Genomic DNA, 21,442 nt, shown 5'->3' on the forward strand with positions numbered 1-21,442 from the left:
TACTTACAAGTTTATCAAAAAATGAAGGACATCTGATATAGGTAGACTTTAAGTCCCATGGAAACAAAACTGAGTCTGGTGCTTCTAAAGAATTCCACCGCTTATTTCCTATCTGTGAATATAGTTTGGGTTGATTAACAAAACAAAGATAAAAGTCAGAAAGTGACTTAGGAAAATGTTCAAGGGATTAATGTAATACTTAGGTCAGTTGAAAAAGAGGGGGGAATAAAAAGCCTTATCTATTTAGAAAGCTAACATAGTACATTCTATAAAATCATGACATTTTTGACAGAATGAATAAAGACTGTCAAATTCCAACCCACCAGGTTCTCCAGAATACATTAATAATTAAGTTTCAACTTAACTGAACAAAAAGACTTTATAGAGTCCCCCCAAAGCTTAAGAATTAATAAAGATCTACACATGTTGCAAAAGAGAGATTAAATGTGCTGTTAATCTATAGGAATGTTATCACAAAGAAAAACTTCCACATTTTTAGAATATATTTGTCCCCTATCACTGCCTACTGGTCTTGCCTTTAAACTATATCCAAAGTCTCACCATTTCTTACCACTTCCACTGCTACCTCAAAGATCCATTCCATCAACACTTTTTATACCTTGTATTACCTTCATCTGGTCTTTCTGATTCTATCCTCCTTACCCAACTCTCCCCACAAAATATTTTCACTATGATATCGAAGTGATCCTCTGTTCAAAACCTCCCCCATTGCTCTTCTTCTTAAGAGTCAAAGGCTCTTCTTCTAATGACCTAAAATTCCTTAGGTGATCTGGAGCTTCATCTTCCCACTGACATCATATCCTATACCATCCTTCCTATTCTTTATGCCCTAGTCACACTGTACTCACCACAGTTCCCTTCGTAAGGCTTTTACACTTTTCCTCTACCTGAAAAGTCTTTATCTTTGTTCAGTTATGTGGCAGATTCATTTTCTTTCTTCAAAGCTTTGCTTAAATGTTAGCTTTTCAGTCATCCTCCTATATAACACTGTATTCTATTTCCCAAATTTGAAGAACTGATTCTCTTTGATGTTTTTCTAATAGATCTTATTTTTAACACAATGTACAAATTACCTAATTATTTTCTTTACAGTTTACTGTCTGCCTCATGAGAATTTTGCTTTGTTCACTATGTATTCCAACCACCTAGAAGAGTACCTGACACATAGTAAGGCCCCAACAAATATTTGCTGACTGTTTGTTTCTGCCTTCATTCATATTGTTTATAAATTTTTGTGTATCTGAATTTGCTTACAGGTGATAAAAACATCTCTGAAAAGGCACTTTAAAAAGACATCACTGGGGCTGGGGATGTGGCTCAAGCGGTAGCGTGTTCGCCTGGCATGCATGCGGCCCAGGTTCAATCCTCAGCACCACATACAAAAACAAAGATGTTGTGTCCGCCGATAACTAAAAAAAAATAAATATTAAAATTCTCTCTCTCTCCCTCAAAAAAAAAAAAAAAAAAAAAAAAGACATCACTGGTGTTCTAGAAAGGTAAAGTAAATGGCTAGGGAATTGGTGAAAGCAAGATTTGCTCTTCTTTTGATTTCTGAGCCATCTGAATGGGAGTGACAAACAAGGGCAGTTTCTATGAAGTGTGCCCACATTCAGGATACCAAATGTTAAGTGGCCACCACATATTTCTAATAAGTAAATAAAATCGATTCTCTCCCAGGCACTGTCTTTGTAATTAATAATTTCAGATAGAAAGTGGCCATATAACTCATTAAAAACTGTGTACTCCAATAACATAATAATTATTATTATTTGTGTGTGTGTGTGTGTGTGTGTGTGTGTGTGTGTGCGCGCGCGCGCGCCAGGAATTGAACCGAGGCAAAAACCAATGAGCCACATCCCCAGCATTTTTATGTTTTATTTAGAAACAGAGTCGTCTCACTAAGTTGCTTAGGGCCTCACTAAATTTCCAAAGTTGGCTTTGAACTTGTGATCCTCCTGCCTCAGCCTCCTGAGCTGCTGGGATTACAGACACTTGCGCCACCATATCTGGCTAATTTAAATTTTTATTCTAGCCAGAAAGTAAGATTCATGAAATAAAAGAATACTGTGACTGTATCAAACTATTTCAGAAACAAACAAGACTCTTACCTCTATCTTCTCTTTTAGTGCTTTAAACATGGATAATATAACATGTTCTTCCTCCACCTGATGAACTTCTTCTCGACTAGGCCAGATGTCATGTAGATAAATGTTCTTGCCAGTAGGGTCGGTACCTGGTTAAAAAATTTTAACATGTTTCTTCTTTAAAAACAAACAACAACAACAACTACCTTAAATGTTCATGTCTTTTCAAAGACATTATCACAGAAACTAAGGAAATAACAACAACAACAACTTTAAATGTTCATGTCTTTTTCAAAGACATTATCACAGAAACTAAGGAAATAACTCAGCAACAGGGTGCTTCAGTCTTAAGCAGCTGAAAGGACTAATGACTTGTATATTTTACATTTCTTCACATGAACACAGAAATTATTGATATCTCTTTTTTTTTTATTGTTGGTCGTTCAAAACGTTACATAGTTCTTAATACATCATATTTCACAGTTTGATTCAAGTGGGTTATGAACTCCCAATTTTACCCCGTATACAGATTGCTGTATCACATCAGTTACCCTTCCATTTATTGACAATGCCTTTCTAGTGTCTGATGTATTCTGCTGTCTGTCCTATTCTCTACTATCCCCCCTCCCCTCCCCTCTCCTCCCCTTTTCTCTCTCTACCCCTTCTACTGTAAATCATTTCTTCCATTTGTATTGTCTTGTCTTACCCCTCCTTTCCTCTTATATGTCATTGAACACAGAAATTATTAACTATATGTTTTAAGTCTTTATGAAATCAAAGAATGGAAGTACACTAAACATTTCAAAAATATCTTCTAAGGGGAAAACACACACACACACACACACACTCAGAAAGGAAAACATACCTAAAGGCTCTGTTTGGAAATCTATATTCACTGTGCCAGCTATGGCATAAGCCACCACCAAGGGTGGAGAGGCAAGATAATTGGCACGAACACAATCACAAAGTCGACCTTCAAAATTTTTGTTTCCAGATAAAACTCCACAGGTAACCAAATCTCCCTGGGGGGGGGGGGGATTGCACAAATGAATACATTCAAGAGCTAATACAAACTTGGATAATCATATAAGCAATCTTTAATATTACAGACTGAGCAAGAAAATAAAAAACATCACAAATTTTATAAATCCTGCAAATAAACTAATTCTTTATAGGAACTATTTTAAAAACCTAGAAACAGTTCTTTGAATTGTTTTAAATTCACAGGTTACTCTTCCCAAAAGGTTACAGAAATATAATAATATATATTTTCTATAATTTAATAACAAAATAATTTTTTAAAAAACCCACTAAGATATCTTGCCAATACACATATATTACCTGTTTTACTGCATTTAAAACCACTTCTGATAATGGCGCTGTATTTCCCACACATGTTGAACAACCATAGCCAACTATTTCAAATCTGCATTTTAAAAAAAATGAAACATGAGTAGATAGCATATCACATTTGCAAAGAAAGGACAAGTCTTATCTTTCATTTCCATTACTATTTTTTAAATCTTTTTAAGTTGTCGACAGAACTTTATTTAATTAATTTATTTAAATGTGGTGCTGAGAAGCAAACCCAGTACACCTCACACATGTTAGGCAGGTGCTCCACCACTGAGCTATAGTCCCAGCTCCTCATTTCCATTATTGCAATAAGATTATTCAAAATGATATTCATGACACATAGATTAAACGTCATCAATATATTAATTTCACAACATTTGAGCAATCAAGTTTAATTCTCATGTTTATCTGTAGTGAATGCAAACTTTTGAAGGACCCTGATACTTTGAGCATTCCCTATCAGGTCAACAGAATCTATCACGCTACATGAAAAAATTTCTCAAATACCACTTGGTATAATATAAATTTTAAAATATTTGTTTTGTACTTACATCCAACATGTTTGCTTAAACTGTATCAAGACAATCTGGTTACAGCAATTTCACCAAAGCCCCCCCCCCCTCAGAAATAAAATAAGGCACTCTGTTATGAATAAATCTTTTAATTCTTAACCAAGTAAGCTAGAGAAGGGTACCTGTCAATAATTCCAAGATGATATAGCTAAAAGATTATGAGCATAATACTTGTAAGTTACTTGTAAATTAAAATAATACTTGTAAATTACAAAAACATCTAAAATTTATCAGGCTTTCAAAGGAACTGATAATTTATATAAGATAGTATGTTTCAAAATATACAGAAAACACAACTAGCATCAATTAGTTTTTTGATAAAAAATGTAAATGTTTATTTTCACCAAATTTCAGGGACAATTCAATCTATGTTCTGTAGACCAAATAACCTTACAAAACCTCATTTATTTACTGATTAATAAACACAATCTCTAAGATTTTATTCAACTGTATACAAATCATGGAAATTACATAGTACTATATACACTGTCACTATTAACTTGGTTTTTACTTGTCTTTTCTTTCCAACTAAGTATCCTGAAGCTGAGTGATTACATGTTCTACTTCTAAATAGCCAGCACAGTTCACTGCTCATCAGAAATGCCCTGTTTGCTGAGTTTCAAGGCATCAGAGATTGTGTAGTTATGGCAAAGTAACAAGTAGAACTATAGCATATTTTTTTCTATCTTCTCTTTGTATATGAAAAGCCCTAATAAGCAGCTTCAATACCTATTAAACACCAATGTCAATATAAAACTGTCACTTACCCAAGCTTACTAAGATATGGTAATACTCCACTTGAACTGAGGTAATGTGTAACCATCCCACTGCCTGGAGATAAACTTGTTCTAATATAAGGTTTAACATAGAGACCAGCTTCAACAGCCTTTTTAGCCAAAAGACCTGCAAAGTGAACAAACAATGATGTATTTATTAATGGGAGTGTTTTCTCTTTTGTTTTAGAGTAGGAAGCAAGAAAGAATTTAATTAGCAGATTAGACTCAAATTCTATTTGGAGTAAAAACCCAAACAAATTCATATTCACTTTGTTCATTTTATTCTACTGACTTGCTCATTTAAAACAAATGATAAGTTATAATAGATATACTAGCTGTTATATTGTAAATTATTAAGCTATGGGTTGACACCACAGTATCATGCACACAAACAAAAATAAAAGGATATACACATATAAGAGGTATGAGTAAATAAAATCTTTTGTTGTTTTAACAAGTGGGGATTAAATCTGGGGACACTTTATTACTAAGCTATGTCCCCAGCTTTTTAAAAAGTTATTAATTTCCAGATAGGGTCTTGCTAAGTTGTTGAGGCTGGCTTCAATCATGCAATCCTCTTGCCACCTCCTGAATTGCTGGGATTACAGGCATGTGCTACTGCCTCCACCTAAAATGAACCTTTTTTTGTTATTGCTTTTTGTTTTTAGTATTGGAGACTGAACCCAAGAATGTTTTACACTAAGCTACATCCCCAACCCTTTTTATTTTTTATTGTGAGACAAGGTCTTACTAAGTTGCTGAGGGTCTCATTACATTGCTGAGAATGGCCTTGGACTTGGATTCTTCTGCCTCAGCCTTCCAAATTGCAGGCATTAGTTTTGTGCCACCATACCCAGCTAAATGAGCCATGTTTAAATACTGTCATCATAATAAATTCAGGGTAATTTAATATTTACTCTACATGGTTTTATACAACTAAAGAACTGTTCTAATGTATATATAAATTGATTTCATTTACAATCCTTGTCAATAATCTTTTACTTCCTTTATAACTCTCAATGGAATCCTCCTTACTGGGATAATAAAATTCTTGTAGAAAACCAAGAAACACCAATTATACTTCTAAATTAACTGAAGAAACAGACCTATGACTACAAGTAATAGGTATGTAAGTTACAATTTTTTAAAAATTACCTTTCTGTAATAAAACAAAATTAACAGTATAAATCAAACTCAGGCTCCTTAGGACCTAATTAAGATCTGAGAAACTCTCAATATCAAACAGAGACTGATATCCATGACTACAACAGAAAAACAAAAAACAATTTTAGGACAAGAAAACATGGTTATAAACCACAACCTACCTGCAGCAAGCATGACAGATGGATTGCAATTATTGGTACAACTGATTACTGCAGCAATAACCACTGATCCATGAGACAGCTTATATTCACTTCCTTCATAATGAATAGAGATGGTATCATTTTGTTTTTCAGCTGCAATTTGGAAGCCTTTAAATCCAACCTATATGGATTTGCACATAAATATAAGCTAAACATAATGGATTTGTATAGAAAAAAAAAAGATTGGCAGAAAGTACAGACACTTGACATCTGATGATTTAACATTCAAAGTTCTATTTATAACTGACACTGAGAGTCCATAACATTCAGTAGTTATAATTCAGCTGAAGTGTGATTTGAATAATCATGATATAAATTTGGTGGTTTTTATAAGCAAAAACTGAGCTTGGATTGTAGCTCAGTGGTAGAGCACTTGTGTAGCATGTGTGAGGCACTGGATGTGACTCTTAGCACTGCATATAAATAAACAAATTAAATAAAAAGGTCCAAGGAACTAAAGAAATTTTTTAAAATTAAATAAAAAATAAAAAAACTTATCTACTAAACGAATCCATCCAACTACCCAGAACCCAGATTTTTTTTTTTTTTTTAAACTGGGGATTGAGCCCAGGGGCATTTAACCACTAAGCCACATCCCCAGTCCTTTTTTTTTGTATTTTATTTAGAGACTGGGTCTCAATAAGTTGCTTAGGGCTTGCTAAATTACTGAGGCTGGCTTTTATCTTGTGATCCTCGTACCTCAGCCTCCCCAGCCACTGGGATTACAGGCATCCACCACCACACCAGCCAAAATCCAGATCTTAATTGGCTTTGTTTTTGTCTATTCATTCTTTCTTACAGTAATTCTCAAGAAATGGTACAAATTCTTTCTATTCTGAAGATCTGCTCTAAAATGACCCTGTGTATGAGTGCAAGAGATGAAACAAGATTGGCTATGAGCCAGTAATTGTTGAAGGTGGGTGACACATACACAGTAACTCATTACACTATTTTATTTCTGTATAAGTTTAACATTTTCCAAATAAAAAGTGAAGAAATCATGAAGAGAAAGGCTCTGAAGCTGGCCACAGTGCTCCATACCTGTAATCCCAGCTATTTGGTAGGATGGGGCAGGAGGATCCCAAGTTTGAGGCCAGTTTTAGCAACTGAGACCCTGTCTCAATATAAAATATAAAAAGACTAGGGGATGTAGCTCAGTGGCAGACCATCCCTAGGTTTAATCCCCAGTACCATAAAAAGAAAAGAAGAAAAAAAAAAAAAGAGTCTCTGAAAAGAAAACCAACTCATAGTTCAGAGGAAAACCAGACTAACACCATGGTTCTCAGAAAATACAACACCCCCCCCCAAAGCCAAAGGAATCAATTGTTATTCAATTATATTTTATCAGATTTTATGTGAGTAATGTCACAGAAGAGTGATGTTATCCTAGTCTGGGAAGTCACAAAATTCTTGAACAGTACAGTTTAATAAACTTTCTCTGATGATGTACATATTCAGTATCTGTGCAGTTCAAGCCAAGAGCCACAGCCACATGCAGCTATTTAGCACCTGAAATGAGACAATATTATGACTAACTTAAAATTTAATTTAAATAGACAGCCTCTGATCCTCACAGTGGAACCAGGAATAAGCTCACCAAATAACTGAGCTGCACAATGGACAGAAAGAAAAATAGAGTGCTGCTGATATGGGCCATAATATATATATAACAAATATAGCAGAAGAGTGATTTTATGGATCAATCCCATAAACTTGTTGGTTCTTCACTGCTTAGCATAAAGCATGTTGATGGATATAACAACAATTAAGTAATTTACCTTTTCATTTAAGCAAGCTTGAAAATCACTTTTCATGTCTGTCACAGCAACTCTATCCTGAGGTCTTTTTGGACCACTGACAGATGGAACTATTGAATTCAGATTAATCTGGATCACCTTGGAAAACAAAAGAGGAAGAGAAGGAATTAGGAGAAGAAATCCTAAGTACAGATTCCAATTCAAGCATTACTTTCTATTGAGAGCCACAGCTGAAGGGGCCCCAGCAAACTTCCAGCTGCCAGCTGATGATTGGCTCACAGCGGCCCCAGCAAACTTCTAGCTGCCAACTGATTGGCTCCTCTGTGGTGATGCTCATTGGGCTGTTTCCCCGCCCTTTCAGACCACAGAGCTGCTCATTGGGGGACTTTTTTTGGCTCTGCCCACTTGACCCAGCCAATCAGCCTCAAGAGCAGGAGGAGTGGGGGAGGTGGAGAGGCTTGTGGGAAGCCGGTGGTGGCAGTTGGGCTCTGAGGATTTTCCTGAGGAGCTGTGTGGTTTGGTGTGTGTGTTCTAAAAATAAAGTCGTTTCTTTTGACAAGTGGCTCCTGAATTGTGCCCAGGCAGACTACGGCAACTTTCTGAAGCAGAATGAGTACATTCACATTCATTTATCATTTAACATAATTTGCTTTAATGGTGAAACACTCTCCTAGAAATAAAGACTTTAAGACAAACTTTTTTAAATTTATGAAATATAACTTGATAAGATTAAGCAGATCAGTGCAAATCAAACTCCCACAACACCAAATCATGTAATCTACATGAAATCTGTGGGTCTCCTAAAGTTTTCTCTCCTCAAACATAAACACTGTTGTAACATATGCCTGATGATAAAGTAGACGCCCATGCCAGCTATCCCATACTGCCTCAGAACTCTAAATTCACACTTGGTTTGTTCTGAGATCATGGAGGTAGGTAATTCTTATTAACACATTTCTCCTCTATCAGCTTCCATGAGGTAAAATTTGTCAATAAAGGGTGCTGTAGGAATACACAGCAGAGAAGAGGGTTTTCTCCACCTGGTTTCAAAGGGTCTTTTATTCTTTGGTTAAAAAATCATTATTGGGGTTAGGTGTGGTAGTGCACACCTATAAACTCAGCAACTCAGGAGGCTGTGGCAGGAGGTTTACAAGTTTGAGGCCAGCCTCAGCAACTTAATGAGGCCCTATCTCAAAATAAAAAATAAAAGAGCTAGAACTATAGGTCAGTGGTAAAATTCCCTGGGTTAAATACCTAATATCAGTGTATAAGGCAAGTACTCTACCACTGAGCCACAGCAACAGCCCCTGGTCAGTTTTTTTAATTGCCATATTTTTTTCCATTTTATTCTACCGTCTCAAGTTTTCCATTTAATTTTTCTTATTCTTTCCATTTTTTTTTAAATGTGGACAAAACATTAGATTCAACATAGGTCAAAAAAATCAGAAATTAATCAGAGAAGTTAACACAAATTCAATTCCAATGATTCTACATTAGCCTTCAAGAAAATTTACTAGCCCAGTGTGGTGGCACACGCCTGTAATCTCAGCGGCTTGGGAGGCTGAGGAAGGAGGATCATGAGTTCAAAGCAGCCTCAGCAATGGTGAGTTGCTTAGTAACTCAGTAAGACCTTGTCTCTAAATAAAAATTTTTAAAAAGAGCCAGGGATATGGCTTAGTGGTTGAGTTCCTCTGAGTTCAATTCCAGCACCCTGTCCCTTCACCCCACAAAAGAATATTTACTATGCCAAGCACTATTCTAGAAGCTGAGAAAACAATACCAAAGTTCTTGTCCTTGTGGAACTTATTTATTTGTATTCTAATGGAAAGCCCTACAAAGAAATATATATATTAAGAGTTCATATTGGGTGGGGACATGCTAAGATAAATAAAGCTAAGAAAATGGATTTTCCTGTTTAAAAAAATAAATAAAAGCTTAACAGTCAACAAAATGCTTGATAACACCAACTCTTTAGAGATCCTCAATACACTCTATTTTTATTTTGAGTTACTAGATTGAGCCTAGGACCTCACTTATGCTAGGCATAAGTGAGCTACCACTGAGCTACAATCCCAGTCTCCTTAATTCACTCTTTAGAAATAAATTTTAATAAGTTTTATTTCTGAATATGAATTCTATGTATTTAAACAGATGATACTTGCTTAGATTGTATGACAGCTTTAAAACTAACATTTAGGACCATATAACAATGTTCCTCTATAACAAAGGAATAGTCAGTTATAAACCAGCAATAGAAAATCTACAGAAAATTATTAAAATTCTATGAGCTAGACATCATATTTTAGAGATTAGGTAACAGAGACAAAAAGGCTAAATAAATTGTCCATGGTTGTTCAGCTAATAAGTTTTAGAGCTAGGACCTGAACCCAAGTGGCCAGGTACCACAATTTATGCTTCTAATAATGACTGGGTGAGTTATCTGCATATACCTGGGAATATTCAGGTTCTGAAGAATTCTGGTTATTTTGAAACAACTTCACAGCTTTAAGGTACGTCTCCATTGACTTGAGTTTGGCTTTGTCAAAACCTAAAAGGAAGAAACAAGAACAAAATCTAGTAAGGAAATCAAATCTTAAAGAGTAAGGATGTGAAATTCCAATGCCAAGCAAGAAACAAACACAGTGTAATACTTCTCTTGTTCTTACCTCTGAGAAGCCACATTTGAGAAAGCCCAGATTATATGAAGATACCACAGAGGCACATGTAGGCACATCTGAAAGCTCTAGCTTAGTCCCCAGCACACAACCATTCATTGTTAGATGTGTGAGAAAACAGGCCTTCAGGACTCTAGGCCCTAGCTTTCAAATCTCATAGTTCAAGCCCCAGATATGAAGCAGAGAAAAGCTCTCTCACTATGCCCTGTCTGAATGACTGATCTACTGAAACTATAAGGCAATAAATGATTATTGTTAGTTTAAGCAACTGAATTTTAGGGCAATGTGCTATACACAACAAAATATGACTAACATCTTAATTCAGATTAATATAAAGTAATGAGGCACCTCTAATCATTTCTCTCTTGAAGTTCTTCTACCAACTAAATTCCAGATATGAGAAAGTTTTGCATTTTACAGGGAACATTCCTGCTAAGATATCATATGATTTGTCATTCACTTTGCCATTTGATTCACTCACGTATAATAATGTGCCCTCAAACTCAAGAATATAGTAATATATCCCCCTCTAATCAAACATATCTTCGATTAAAGATAAGTAGCTCAGCAATAATTTCCGCATAAAAGGAAAAATAAGAAGAGATCTACTTTTTAAAGAATAGAAGCCTTATGAAATATCAATATATTCTGGTTGTGAATAGTCAAGAGATTTGGAACCTGTAACTCTATGTGTTGCTTTTGGCAAAACTGGTGCTTCCTATTCTCTGGAAAGAACTCTGCCCCAAATGCTTGTCTGGTGGCTCTTCTACTCTGCCTACAGAATGAAATATCTGTGAATATGCTCAAGCCTGGTTTCCATTAAAGTGAAATCTCTGATCCCTGTGGAATCCATTATCATGGGGGAAACATGAGAATTAGTGGTTTGAATAATTCCTTTAAGTTGCTGTCAATGGATCATGGGGGCTAGTTTTTAAGGACAGAACACTCTTTATAGACATATGATACAGTTAAAAAGCCACTGTTTCAAGACGATTTCAGAAATATTAAATACAAAATATTAAATATAAATATTATCAGAAAGATACAGTGGAAATCTAACATGTTCATTCTTATATACTCTTACCTGTATGTTCTAAATGTTTTAATGTCACATTGTCAACAGGGAAAAAGCTGAGGATAGCACCATATTCTGGACACATGTTGGCTATTGTAGTTCGATCTACGATAGATAATTGTGAAACTCCACTTCCAAAAAACTCAACAAACTTTCCAGCTACTCCTACTTGCCTGAGGTGCTATAAAAAGGAGTACAAACACACAAAAAAAAATCAGAAATGGCAAGATTAGCAAGGATTTCCTGAAAACTATAAAATCTAATATTTAACCAATACTATTGATATTGAAAGAACCAGATCCCTTGATATTCACATGAAACAAACTCATTCTGGTTTTTAGGTATTTTAAGATTTAATTGGACCATTAATTAAAAAATGGTCCAATGTCAGCCAGGCATGGAGGCACAAATTTGTAATCCCAGCGGCTCAGGAGGCTGAGGCAGGAGGATCTTGAGTCCAAAGCCAGTCTCAACAACTTAGTGAGGCCCCGAGCAACTCAGCAAGATCCTGTCTCCAAATAAAAAATACAAAAAAGGGCTGGGGGATGTGGCTCAGTGGTTAAGCAGGCCTGGATTCACTCCTCAGTACCCCAAAAAACCAATGCCATTGTTAGTCACAGTCAAAAGGGCTTAAAACTCAAGACGGCTACAATTCACAGGTTAAATGCCTTTGAAATCTGGATACAACATGGACTCTAATGTATGCCTGTTGAGCCTTTATTCTTTCCTTTTTATGTGGTACTTGGTATTGAATCCAGGGCGTCACACATACTAGGCAAACCTTCTACACTTAGCTACTTCTCCAGACATTTTTTATTTTGAGTCAGGGTCTTGCAAAGTTGCCCAGGCTGATCTTATTTTTATGCGGACACAACATCTTTGTTTGTATGTGGTGCTGAGGATCAAATCCGGGCCGCACGCATGCCAGGCAAGCGTGCTACCGCTTGAGCCACATCCCCAGCCCTGCTCAGGCTGACCTTGAACTTCAGATCTTTCTGCCTCAGCCTCCCAAAAAGCTGAAATTACAGGCGTAAGTGTTTTTTTCTTTTATAGCAGCACAAAAAATAAAGGTGCTTCTTGCCACTGAAGGCACTTTAGATTTAATAAAATAATGATTGTATATTTAGGTTAAAATTACACACTAGCTACAAAAATTCTTTGAATTACAACTACGGATCCAAATATTCCATTTTGATAGGATTTAACATGTGGTTTCAAACTTAATTCCTTCTAAAATCATTCTTCATTAGTATCAAGTAAGCAAAACAACTATTCTTTTCAAAATTGTAAAGTGATCTCAGGCTGGCAGGGAAACAAGGTCTAGGGAGGTGACTAAGACTGAAACAATCTTCAACCTATGAATGTTAAATCCTAACATTTAACAGGCACTCAAGATCACTTAATCCGCATGCTTTTTATTTTTTTATTTTTTATTTTTTTATATTTATTTTTTAGTTCTCGGTGGACACAACATCTTTGTTGGTATGTGTGGTGCTGAGGATCGAACCCGGGCCGCACGCATGCCAGGCGATCGAGCTACTGCTTGAGCCACATCTCCAGCCCCGCATGCTTTTTAAATAGATGTAGAAACTTGCTGGGCACAGAAGCAAAAGCCAGTAAACCCAGAGACTTGGGAGGCTGAGGCAGCAGAATTGCAGATTCAAGGCCAGGCTCAACAACTTGGCAAGACCCTTTCTCAAAATAAAAAATAAAAATGGCTGGGAGAGCCAGGGTTGTGGCTCAGTGGTAGAGCACTTGCCTAGCATGTGGAAGGCACTGGGTTCAATCCTCAGCACTGCATAAAAATAAATAAATAAAAATAACGGTATTGTGTGTCCATAAACAACGACAATAACAACAACAAAAAACAAAGAACAGCCAGAGTTCCCTCCCTTGGAGCTCTTCCTGTATGGTGGGAGCCTTTAAAAACAAAACAAAACAAAACAAAAACCTCCCTCAAAGAAAGATGTTCCTCTGTATTCATTGTTATACGTCTAAGTGAAATACTGATGAGAGAGAGATACTAAGGCAAATCCTATCTTTGTCAAATTAATTAGGTATTACAATATGTATTTTAGAAAATAGATATGATTAATTCTATAAAGATCATGAATAAAACAGAACCTAAAAAGAGAAATAACATTCAATAAATGTAAACATACACAGATTAAATAGATTAAATTTAAATTTTACATTAAATTTACATTTTTTGATGTATTGTATAGAAACTGTTTCTCTGAGCTTTTAAAATATTGGATGCATGATGCTTAAGAGTTTTAGTAAATAAGAAGTTGTAATTCTTCGACCTAAATTTCTAGTTTTCACTAACTTATTAAGTCCCATTTTTTAAAAGTGATTACACCTGGAAAATGTTCCACATAAAATTCTAATATGGATCCCAGCTTAACAAATTCTATATAATACATCAAAAAATGTTTATCAAAAAATTAAAGTAGATTAAATTTCTCTAACAATAAGCTAAAATGTCAAACACACAGATAATAATATTGTTAAGGAAAAAAAACAGCCAGAGGATGGTCTAAAAACAACATTAATTTTCAAGATATCTGAAGAATTAATTTCTCTAAAAGTAAGATTTTCCTTTTTTCTTTTAGGAATAATCCTTCAATTCTCAATTTAACATCTTGATCTTTGGTACCCTACACTGAATCAATCATTTCCTTAAGATGCCAATTTTTTTTTTTCCCTAATTAGAGAAGAAGGATCAATACCAAATGTTGAGAGGAAGGCATTATCATCTCCTCACCCTGTGGAGCTTCCTGAAAGTCTTCAATAATTTAACCAGAAATGCTAAGAAGCTGGGATCCATATTAGAATTTTATGTGGAACATTTTCCAGGTGTAATCACTTTTTAAAAATGGGACTTAATAAGTTAGTGAAAACTAGAAATTTAGGTCGAAGAATTACAACTTCTTATTTACTAAAACTCTTAAGCATCATGCATCTAATATTTTAAAAGCTCAGAGAAACAGTTTCTTAGTAACCAGTTTCTTTGGTTACTAAGAATTGAACCCAGGGGCACTTTACCACTGAGCTACATCTCCAGTCTTTTTGTTTTTTATTTTGAGACATATTATTGTTAAATTGCTGAGGCTGGCCTCAAACTTAGTATTCTTTTGCCTCAGCCTCCTGAGATGGTGGGATTTCAGGACTATATCACCAGCCCAGTAACAGGACTTATTTTTGAAAACATTACCTAGTAAAGTAATGGTTTCTGAAGGGTAAATAATTCAATTAAATATTAAGGGGATACAGACTTTTCCTAAATATGATATTTTAAAAATTCATGTAGTCAAGAAGTATTTAATTGAGGCAATAATTAATAATGGTTGAGAGCATGGACTGGAGAACTCGATTGCCTGGATCAGAATTCTTGTTCTACTACTTAACCCTTTTGGCCTTAGGAACCTTTGTTAAGTGAGCTTCATGTGTCTTAGTTTTCTCAAATTAAGATGATATAACAGTACCTATCTCAACAACTAGTAGATGAAGAAAGGAAGAAAGGGGAGGAAAAGGGAGGGTGAATATGATTAAGTATGATAATATACATGTATGAAATGTCACAAGGAAACTCATTAATCTGTATTATTAATGAGTTAATCTTTATAATAAAAATAGTATTTATTTAAAATAAAAACATTTATTTCCTGGTCTTATAATGAGGACTAAATGAGATAGTATGTCAAATAAATAATGACTATTTTTTGTACTTACTACTACAAATTAAATGTTACATGTCTGTTTTTATTACTATAATGACAACTACCATGATGTGGTTAATAATGTAAAATCTAAGGTTAGAGGGATTAACCAAAATCTCTGGTCTTGTGGGACTCCTCCACTTATGAAAAAATAAAGTCCCCTAAGTCATAAAGGTGCTACATACAACTCTAACTTACCTTTGTAATGCCAAGAACAACATCTATGGATGTAACAAAAGGGTTGGATGATCCAGTTAACTCACATCCAACCACCTCGGGTAAAGTAAGAGAAACAGGCAAACCAAGCATAACGGCTTCTGTTTCAATGCCTCCAACTCCTAGTGATAAGAATAGGTTTATTAGTAGAGTATATTTAAAGATGAAGTTTGCTCTGTAACACTTAAATCTCCACGTGTTTCACAAGCTTGACTTACACAGTACTTTACAGAACACTGCTACACTGCTGTTACTGTGGACTTGAACCTTTGACTGTCTCAAAAAAATAACTCCATGCATATGGTTTAAAGAAGTGATGTTTTTGCCTTTATATTAAATTTAATATTTAGTATTTATGCTATGCACACAGTACTATGCTCAAGGCACAGATATGAATACAACTCATATCATCCCGTCAATGTTAAGAAAAGCAATCTAATGAAAAAGAAAAAAAAATCAACCATTGTAACACCCTATAAAAGAATAAGTACAGAGTAGGGCATTCTTAATTCAGTGAGAGGAGTTAAGGCTTTCAGGAAACAATAGAGCTCAATCTTAAAGTAAGATTTAATAGTAGCCATATTTCAGCAATAAAAGGGGTGGTCACCAAAGTCATTAGGTATGGAACAGCACAACCCATTCAGGGTAATAAATAACTAGTCTCAAAACATAAAATAAACAGCTGGGTATGGTGGCACACATCTGTAATCCCAGCAGTTTGGGAGGCTGGGGCAGGAGGATCATGAGTTCAAAGTCAGCCTCAGCAAAAAAGCAAGGTGTAAGCAGCTCAGTGAAACCCCGTCTCTAAATAAAATAACAAAATAGGGCTGAGGATGTGGTTCAGTGGTCGAGTGACCTTGGTACCCCCAAAATAAAAATAAAATAAATAGTCTCTAAGATGGGTGCAGGTGAATGGTCAAAAGGGCAACAGGTTGTGAAGGGCTTGAATAAAATGCCATTAAGGAATCTAGATTTATAAAGGCAACCAGGAGAAGCTGCTGAAGAACTTTAAATAAGGATTAACAAGTCTAGCTACATCAACACTGCCACACTGCCCCTTCACCACCTCCTCATCATCACTGCAATTACTTCCCAAATGGTAGTACTGTGCTGGCCCTGTGCAATTTTTTCACAAATCCTCTTTTTACCACACAATTGATAAACTCCCTGAATTTAGATGTTTTTGTTGTTGCTGCTGCTATAATTGATATTAAAAAAAAAAAAAACAGAGCCTCAAGCTATGAAGACCAGCTATTTGTTCTTTGATAATGTTACTAACAGCTCTTCCCAAAAGGAAATTAAATGTATTTGGTAATTTACTTACCCCACCCAAGAATCCCCAAACCATTCACCATGGTTATATGAGAATCTGTGCCAACTACACTGTCTGGGAAAAGCAGATCCTTTTCTTCAAATACCACTCTCGACAAATATTCTAAGTTTACTTGATGAGCCATTCCAGTTCCAGGAGGGATGACAGCCACATTCTTAAAAACTCTTGAACTCCACTATGTTTTGTTTAGATTCAAGAAATACAAATATTAGTATATCATATGAGCTTATATTCATAATCAAGATATAAATAGATACTTAAATATGCTCACCAATATTCAAAAGGCCAATTCAAAGTTTACAGTACATATTAAAAAAATGCAAAATCTGAACCTAAACACATTCATTTTGTAAATTATTAAAACCAAATTAAGTCAAAGAAAATGTTCAAATATTCCAGATATGTAGTAGTATTTAACTGTGTTCCAAAGATTTTAGGGAAAAGAGTTTGGGAAGGCCCAAGGTATATACAAGGAATCCCAAGCCAGTGCTTCATCTTCTTTTTAATATACTGGGGTATCCAATAGGATTTTACAATTTTATTGTTTTGGTAGGAACAAAACAGTTCTAGTATCATAAAAATCTTTTAAAACCACTTGTCCACATATAAAAATTGTACTTATCAATATTTTATAAATGTCAACACAAAAACTTCTTCAAATCATTTATACCTTGAAAAACTGAAGCCTCTCTCGATTTCTGCCAAATTCTACTTCTTGATTTTTAAATACTGTTTCAGGTCTAAAAGCAAGAAAAGCTGGTATTAGGTGCATATATTATAAGAAAGAGTTACTTTGTTTCTAAGTCTTTATTCTTATGCATACTTATGCAAACATTAAAAATTACCCATGGAAGAACCACTTACTAAACTTCTCAAAATTTCTTTAACAAAGAAATTAACACACTAGACAGCTATAGAAAGGAGTCAAGTGTTTAAAACTATACTTAAAATACAGTATTATGAGAGACTTGTCTAGATCATAATAAAAATATAACAGTAAGTACTGTTGGGTTTCCAATGCAAACAGAAGGGTAGCAGCTTACTCAACAATAAACACAAACATTCTCACCTACCTGGCTCAGTGCCAGTTAAATGGTGAGATAAATGTTGACAATGACAACACCTGAACATCATTTCATAGTTTAAAATAGAGCTTTCAGAAAAAACCTTTTATTCATCTCATCCAAAATGAAAGGCTCTATTCTTCAGTAGCAATTTAATGTACATGTATTATAAATATAGTTTACACAAGTTATTTAAACTAAAAGACAAAAAAATTACCTCTGAGTAACTGTAGTAATGTTTAGCAAAGTATTTTTATCTAATAGATTTTTTAGAAGATTTCAAGCTGCTTTGCTTATTTTGATCATCAGCTGCTAATTGTTAACTAGAATACCAATATAATTTAAAGTATACATGTCCTCCAGGATCCAGATGATAAAGAGTTGTTTAATTGTCAACTTTTTTTTTTTAACATGTATTTTTTTAAGTTACAGTTGGGCATAATACCCTTACTCCATTTGTAAGCACATGCTAGGTGAACTCTATCGCTAAGCCACAACCCCAGCCCCATAATTGTCAACTTTTTTTTTGCAAAGATTATTTTAATAATTCATGGCTGAGTGATCACTTGAAACTACACTACATCTTAAGATATTTCTTAGGACCTCGGGGAACACAGCTTTCTAGGGCTACTCCAAGTATTTCACCTTTCCACAGCACTATGGAACAAAGTGCCATAAAAACATTTATTAGCTCGTAACCTCAATTCAAACTGACAAGTGGTTTCAAGTGCTAAATGTTAAATTCTCACCTTTACCCTTCAATTTCTTAGTTGAACCTATAATTAATACTTCACTGATGCATAAAAAAACACAAAAGAGTTACTATTTCCACACACCCAGCCACTACTATATAATACTTTGCAATTTAGAGTCAAAATTGAGGGAAAATGATACACCTGGTTAGATTTTTAGTAAGGTCTGGGGATATAGCTCAGTAGCAGAATGCTTGCCTAATATGCATCAGAGCCTGGGTTCAATCCCTGGCACCAACAAAACAAACAAAAAACCAATGATTTTGAATCAATAAATCTTCCTTTTCAGAAAGTTAACTTCTATATATGTAGCATTAATCTTTTTTTTTTTTTTAAGTTGTAGATGGATACAATACCTTTTTATTTATTTTTATGAAGTGCTGAAGATCAAACCCAGGGCCTCACATGGGCTAGGCAAGTGCTCTACCCCTGAGCCACACGCCAGCCCTGGCATTAATCTTAAAAGTCAACATGATTTTAACAATCAGGGCAAGTAAGTAGCAGGAATAAAGAGTGATTACATAAAACTACCATAATTTCACAGGGAAGGACTCATAGATTATGGTGACTTCTTAGGAAGAGCACATGAAATTACTGTAACCTGAGGCTTTATAAAAATGTTGAACCCAAAATTTTTGAACTGGATAGAACTTGAAGAATCCAATTGAGGGGCAAACAAACTAATATATTATTTGGCACTCAAAATATGTGTGAGTGGACATTTTTCTTAGTTATTCTAAATGTTATTTTTTTTAAAACAGGAAGTATAATTTTTTACTAAATTAAAAAAATTCTGATAGCCTATTAATAATGGGATAAACAGTAGAACTCTCTTAAAACTAAGAATAAAAATTTGGAAACTTTTTAGTACATAAAAATTCAACTCAAAGAACTTCTTATTTTGAAAAATTATTAGGAAACTAACTAAATCCTAAGAACAGGATTCTTTTCTAGGCATGTTTACTACTTTCAATGATACCATACAGGAAAATATTTCCCTAAAAGAGCTCATTAGGTTTATAACATATGTGATAATAGTCATATTCTAATATAAAACTCTGGATGCAGCATGAAAAAAAAACCCTGAAATCCTCTGTGGGGGGGAGGAGCTAAATATAGAAGATTCTAAAAAAGATACGAATGATGAATGAACATATCAATGGTACAAATTCATTAATACAAGAAATTCAATTTAAAATGAGATCCCATTTTCTATCTACATTAGTCAGAAAAGTGATACATAGGGCTGGGGATATAGCTCAGTGGTAGAGCATTTCCCTATCTAATTTCTAGCACTCGAACGTGCACACACACACAAATTCATGGCTAAATGGCTGAATCTTATTATTATTATTATTATTTTTGGTACTGGTGATTGAACCCAGGGACGCTTAACCACCGAGCCACATTCCCAGCCCTTTTTTATATTTTATTTAGAGATAGGATCTAAGTTGCTTTTGGCCCTGACTAAATTGCTCAATTTGGCTTCAAATTTGTGACCTCCTGTCTCAACCTTCTGAGGAGTCACTTCCTGGGTTGAGGATATAGCTCAGTAGTAGAATGCTTGTATACTGTAGGACCCTAGGTTCAATCCCCAGGACAGGAAAAAAACATTTTTTTTTGATGGGGTGGGGGGTGAGGGATGAAGGTTACTCAGGATTGGACCCAGGGGCACTTAATCACTGAGCATCATATCCCCAGCCCTTTTTTATATTTTATTTAGAGACAGGGTTTATGTTGCTTTAGGCCCTCACTAAATTGTTAAGTCGGCTTCAAACTTGTGACCTCCTGTCTCAACCTCCTGAGCCAGTGGGATGACAGGCATGGGCCACCACACCTGGCTTTTATTTTTTATTTTGAGACAGGGTCTTGCTAAGTTATCAAGGGTCTTACAAAATTATTTAAACTCCTTGAACTTGCAATCCTCCTGCCTCAGCCTCCCTAGTCACTGGGATTACAGGAATGCACTACCACACCCAGCTAGAGACTAACAATTTAATTTAAACTTTGCTTCTTTCAGTACAATAGAAATGAAATACAGCACATAAATGCAGACACAATATAATAGCAATTGGGTGGGAAAATAAAAGTGATTTTTTTAACTGAAAAATATCTAGCACTAAAAAATATTAACAATATTTATTATTGTTAATAAAAATTAACTGGCAGTAATAAATATTAACAAAAACATTCTCATACTCAGGCACTGGTTGCAAATGAAAAGGACATAGGATGGGTGTATTCTCAATCTGTGAAGAAAATGTTCCTGAGTTTCGGCCTAGTTCTCCAGAATCGCAGGATCCTCGGCAGGTAGTCTGGCCTCTGCAGGGAAGCTTCTTAGGCTGCACTTTAAGTGGAGAAAGCTTTCCTATTTTCTGTAGGTCACCACCTCCAGGATTTGGCGCATTCTGTATTGCACTATTATCCCCAAAAGGAAACAAAACCATTTAGAAGTAACAGAAATTTAGCTCTTCAAAAAGTGCATGCTATCTGAAGTAAGGGAATGATGTTTGAAGGCTAACACTTATTGTTTAACTCAAGTTTTAAAAGCAAATTTCAGATAAATTATTTTCATTTATAATATATATTTATGGAGATAAAAACTAATTCTAAGTGCCCCATATAGTCATTTTTATATATACCAATTTAAATAACTTGCTAGCAAGTGCCAATAT

At 35.0% G+C, this 21,442-nt stretch overlaps 1 protein-coding gene across 1 annotated transcript in view; it reads right to left on the reverse strand.

The window, feature by feature from the left end:
* The window catches only part of Ireb2 (iron responsive element binding protein 2), a 52,688-nt gene that overhangs the window by 9,389 nt on the left and 21,857 nt on the right, over positions 1-21,442 (reverse strand). The window contains exons 5-17 of the mRNA XM_077799685.1: positions 20,967-21,185; positions 17,622-17,691; positions 16,943-17,126; positions 15,601-15,740; positions 11,690-11,861; positions 10,381-10,478; positions 7,952-8,068; positions 6,135-6,294; positions 4,801-4,936; positions 3,447-3,531; positions 2,971-3,127; positions 2,130-2,254; positions 8-112 (exon numbers count right to left, since the gene is read on the reverse strand). Of these exons, the coding sequence (XP_077655811.1) occupies positions 8-112; positions 2,130-2,254; positions 2,971-3,127; positions 3,447-3,531; positions 4,801-4,936; positions 6,135-6,294; positions 7,952-8,068; positions 10,381-10,478; positions 11,690-11,861; positions 15,601-15,740; positions 16,943-17,126; positions 17,622-17,691; positions 20,967-21,185 (1,768 nt within the window). The remainder of the gene's footprint in view (positions 1-7; positions 113-2,129; positions 2,255-2,970; positions 3,128-3,446; positions 3,532-4,800; positions 4,937-6,134; positions 6,295-7,951; positions 8,069-10,380; positions 10,479-11,689; positions 11,862-15,600; positions 15,741-16,942; positions 17,127-17,621; positions 17,692-20,966; positions 21,186-21,442) is intronic.

The sequence above is a fragment of the Urocitellus parryii genome, chromosome 6 (assembly GCF_045843805.1).
Source record: "Urocitellus parryii isolate mUroPar1 chromosome 6, mUroPar1.hap1, whole genome shotgun sequence".
Taxonomy (NCBI): Eukaryota; Metazoa; Chordata; class Mammalia; order Rodentia; family Sciuridae; genus Urocitellus; species Urocitellus parryii.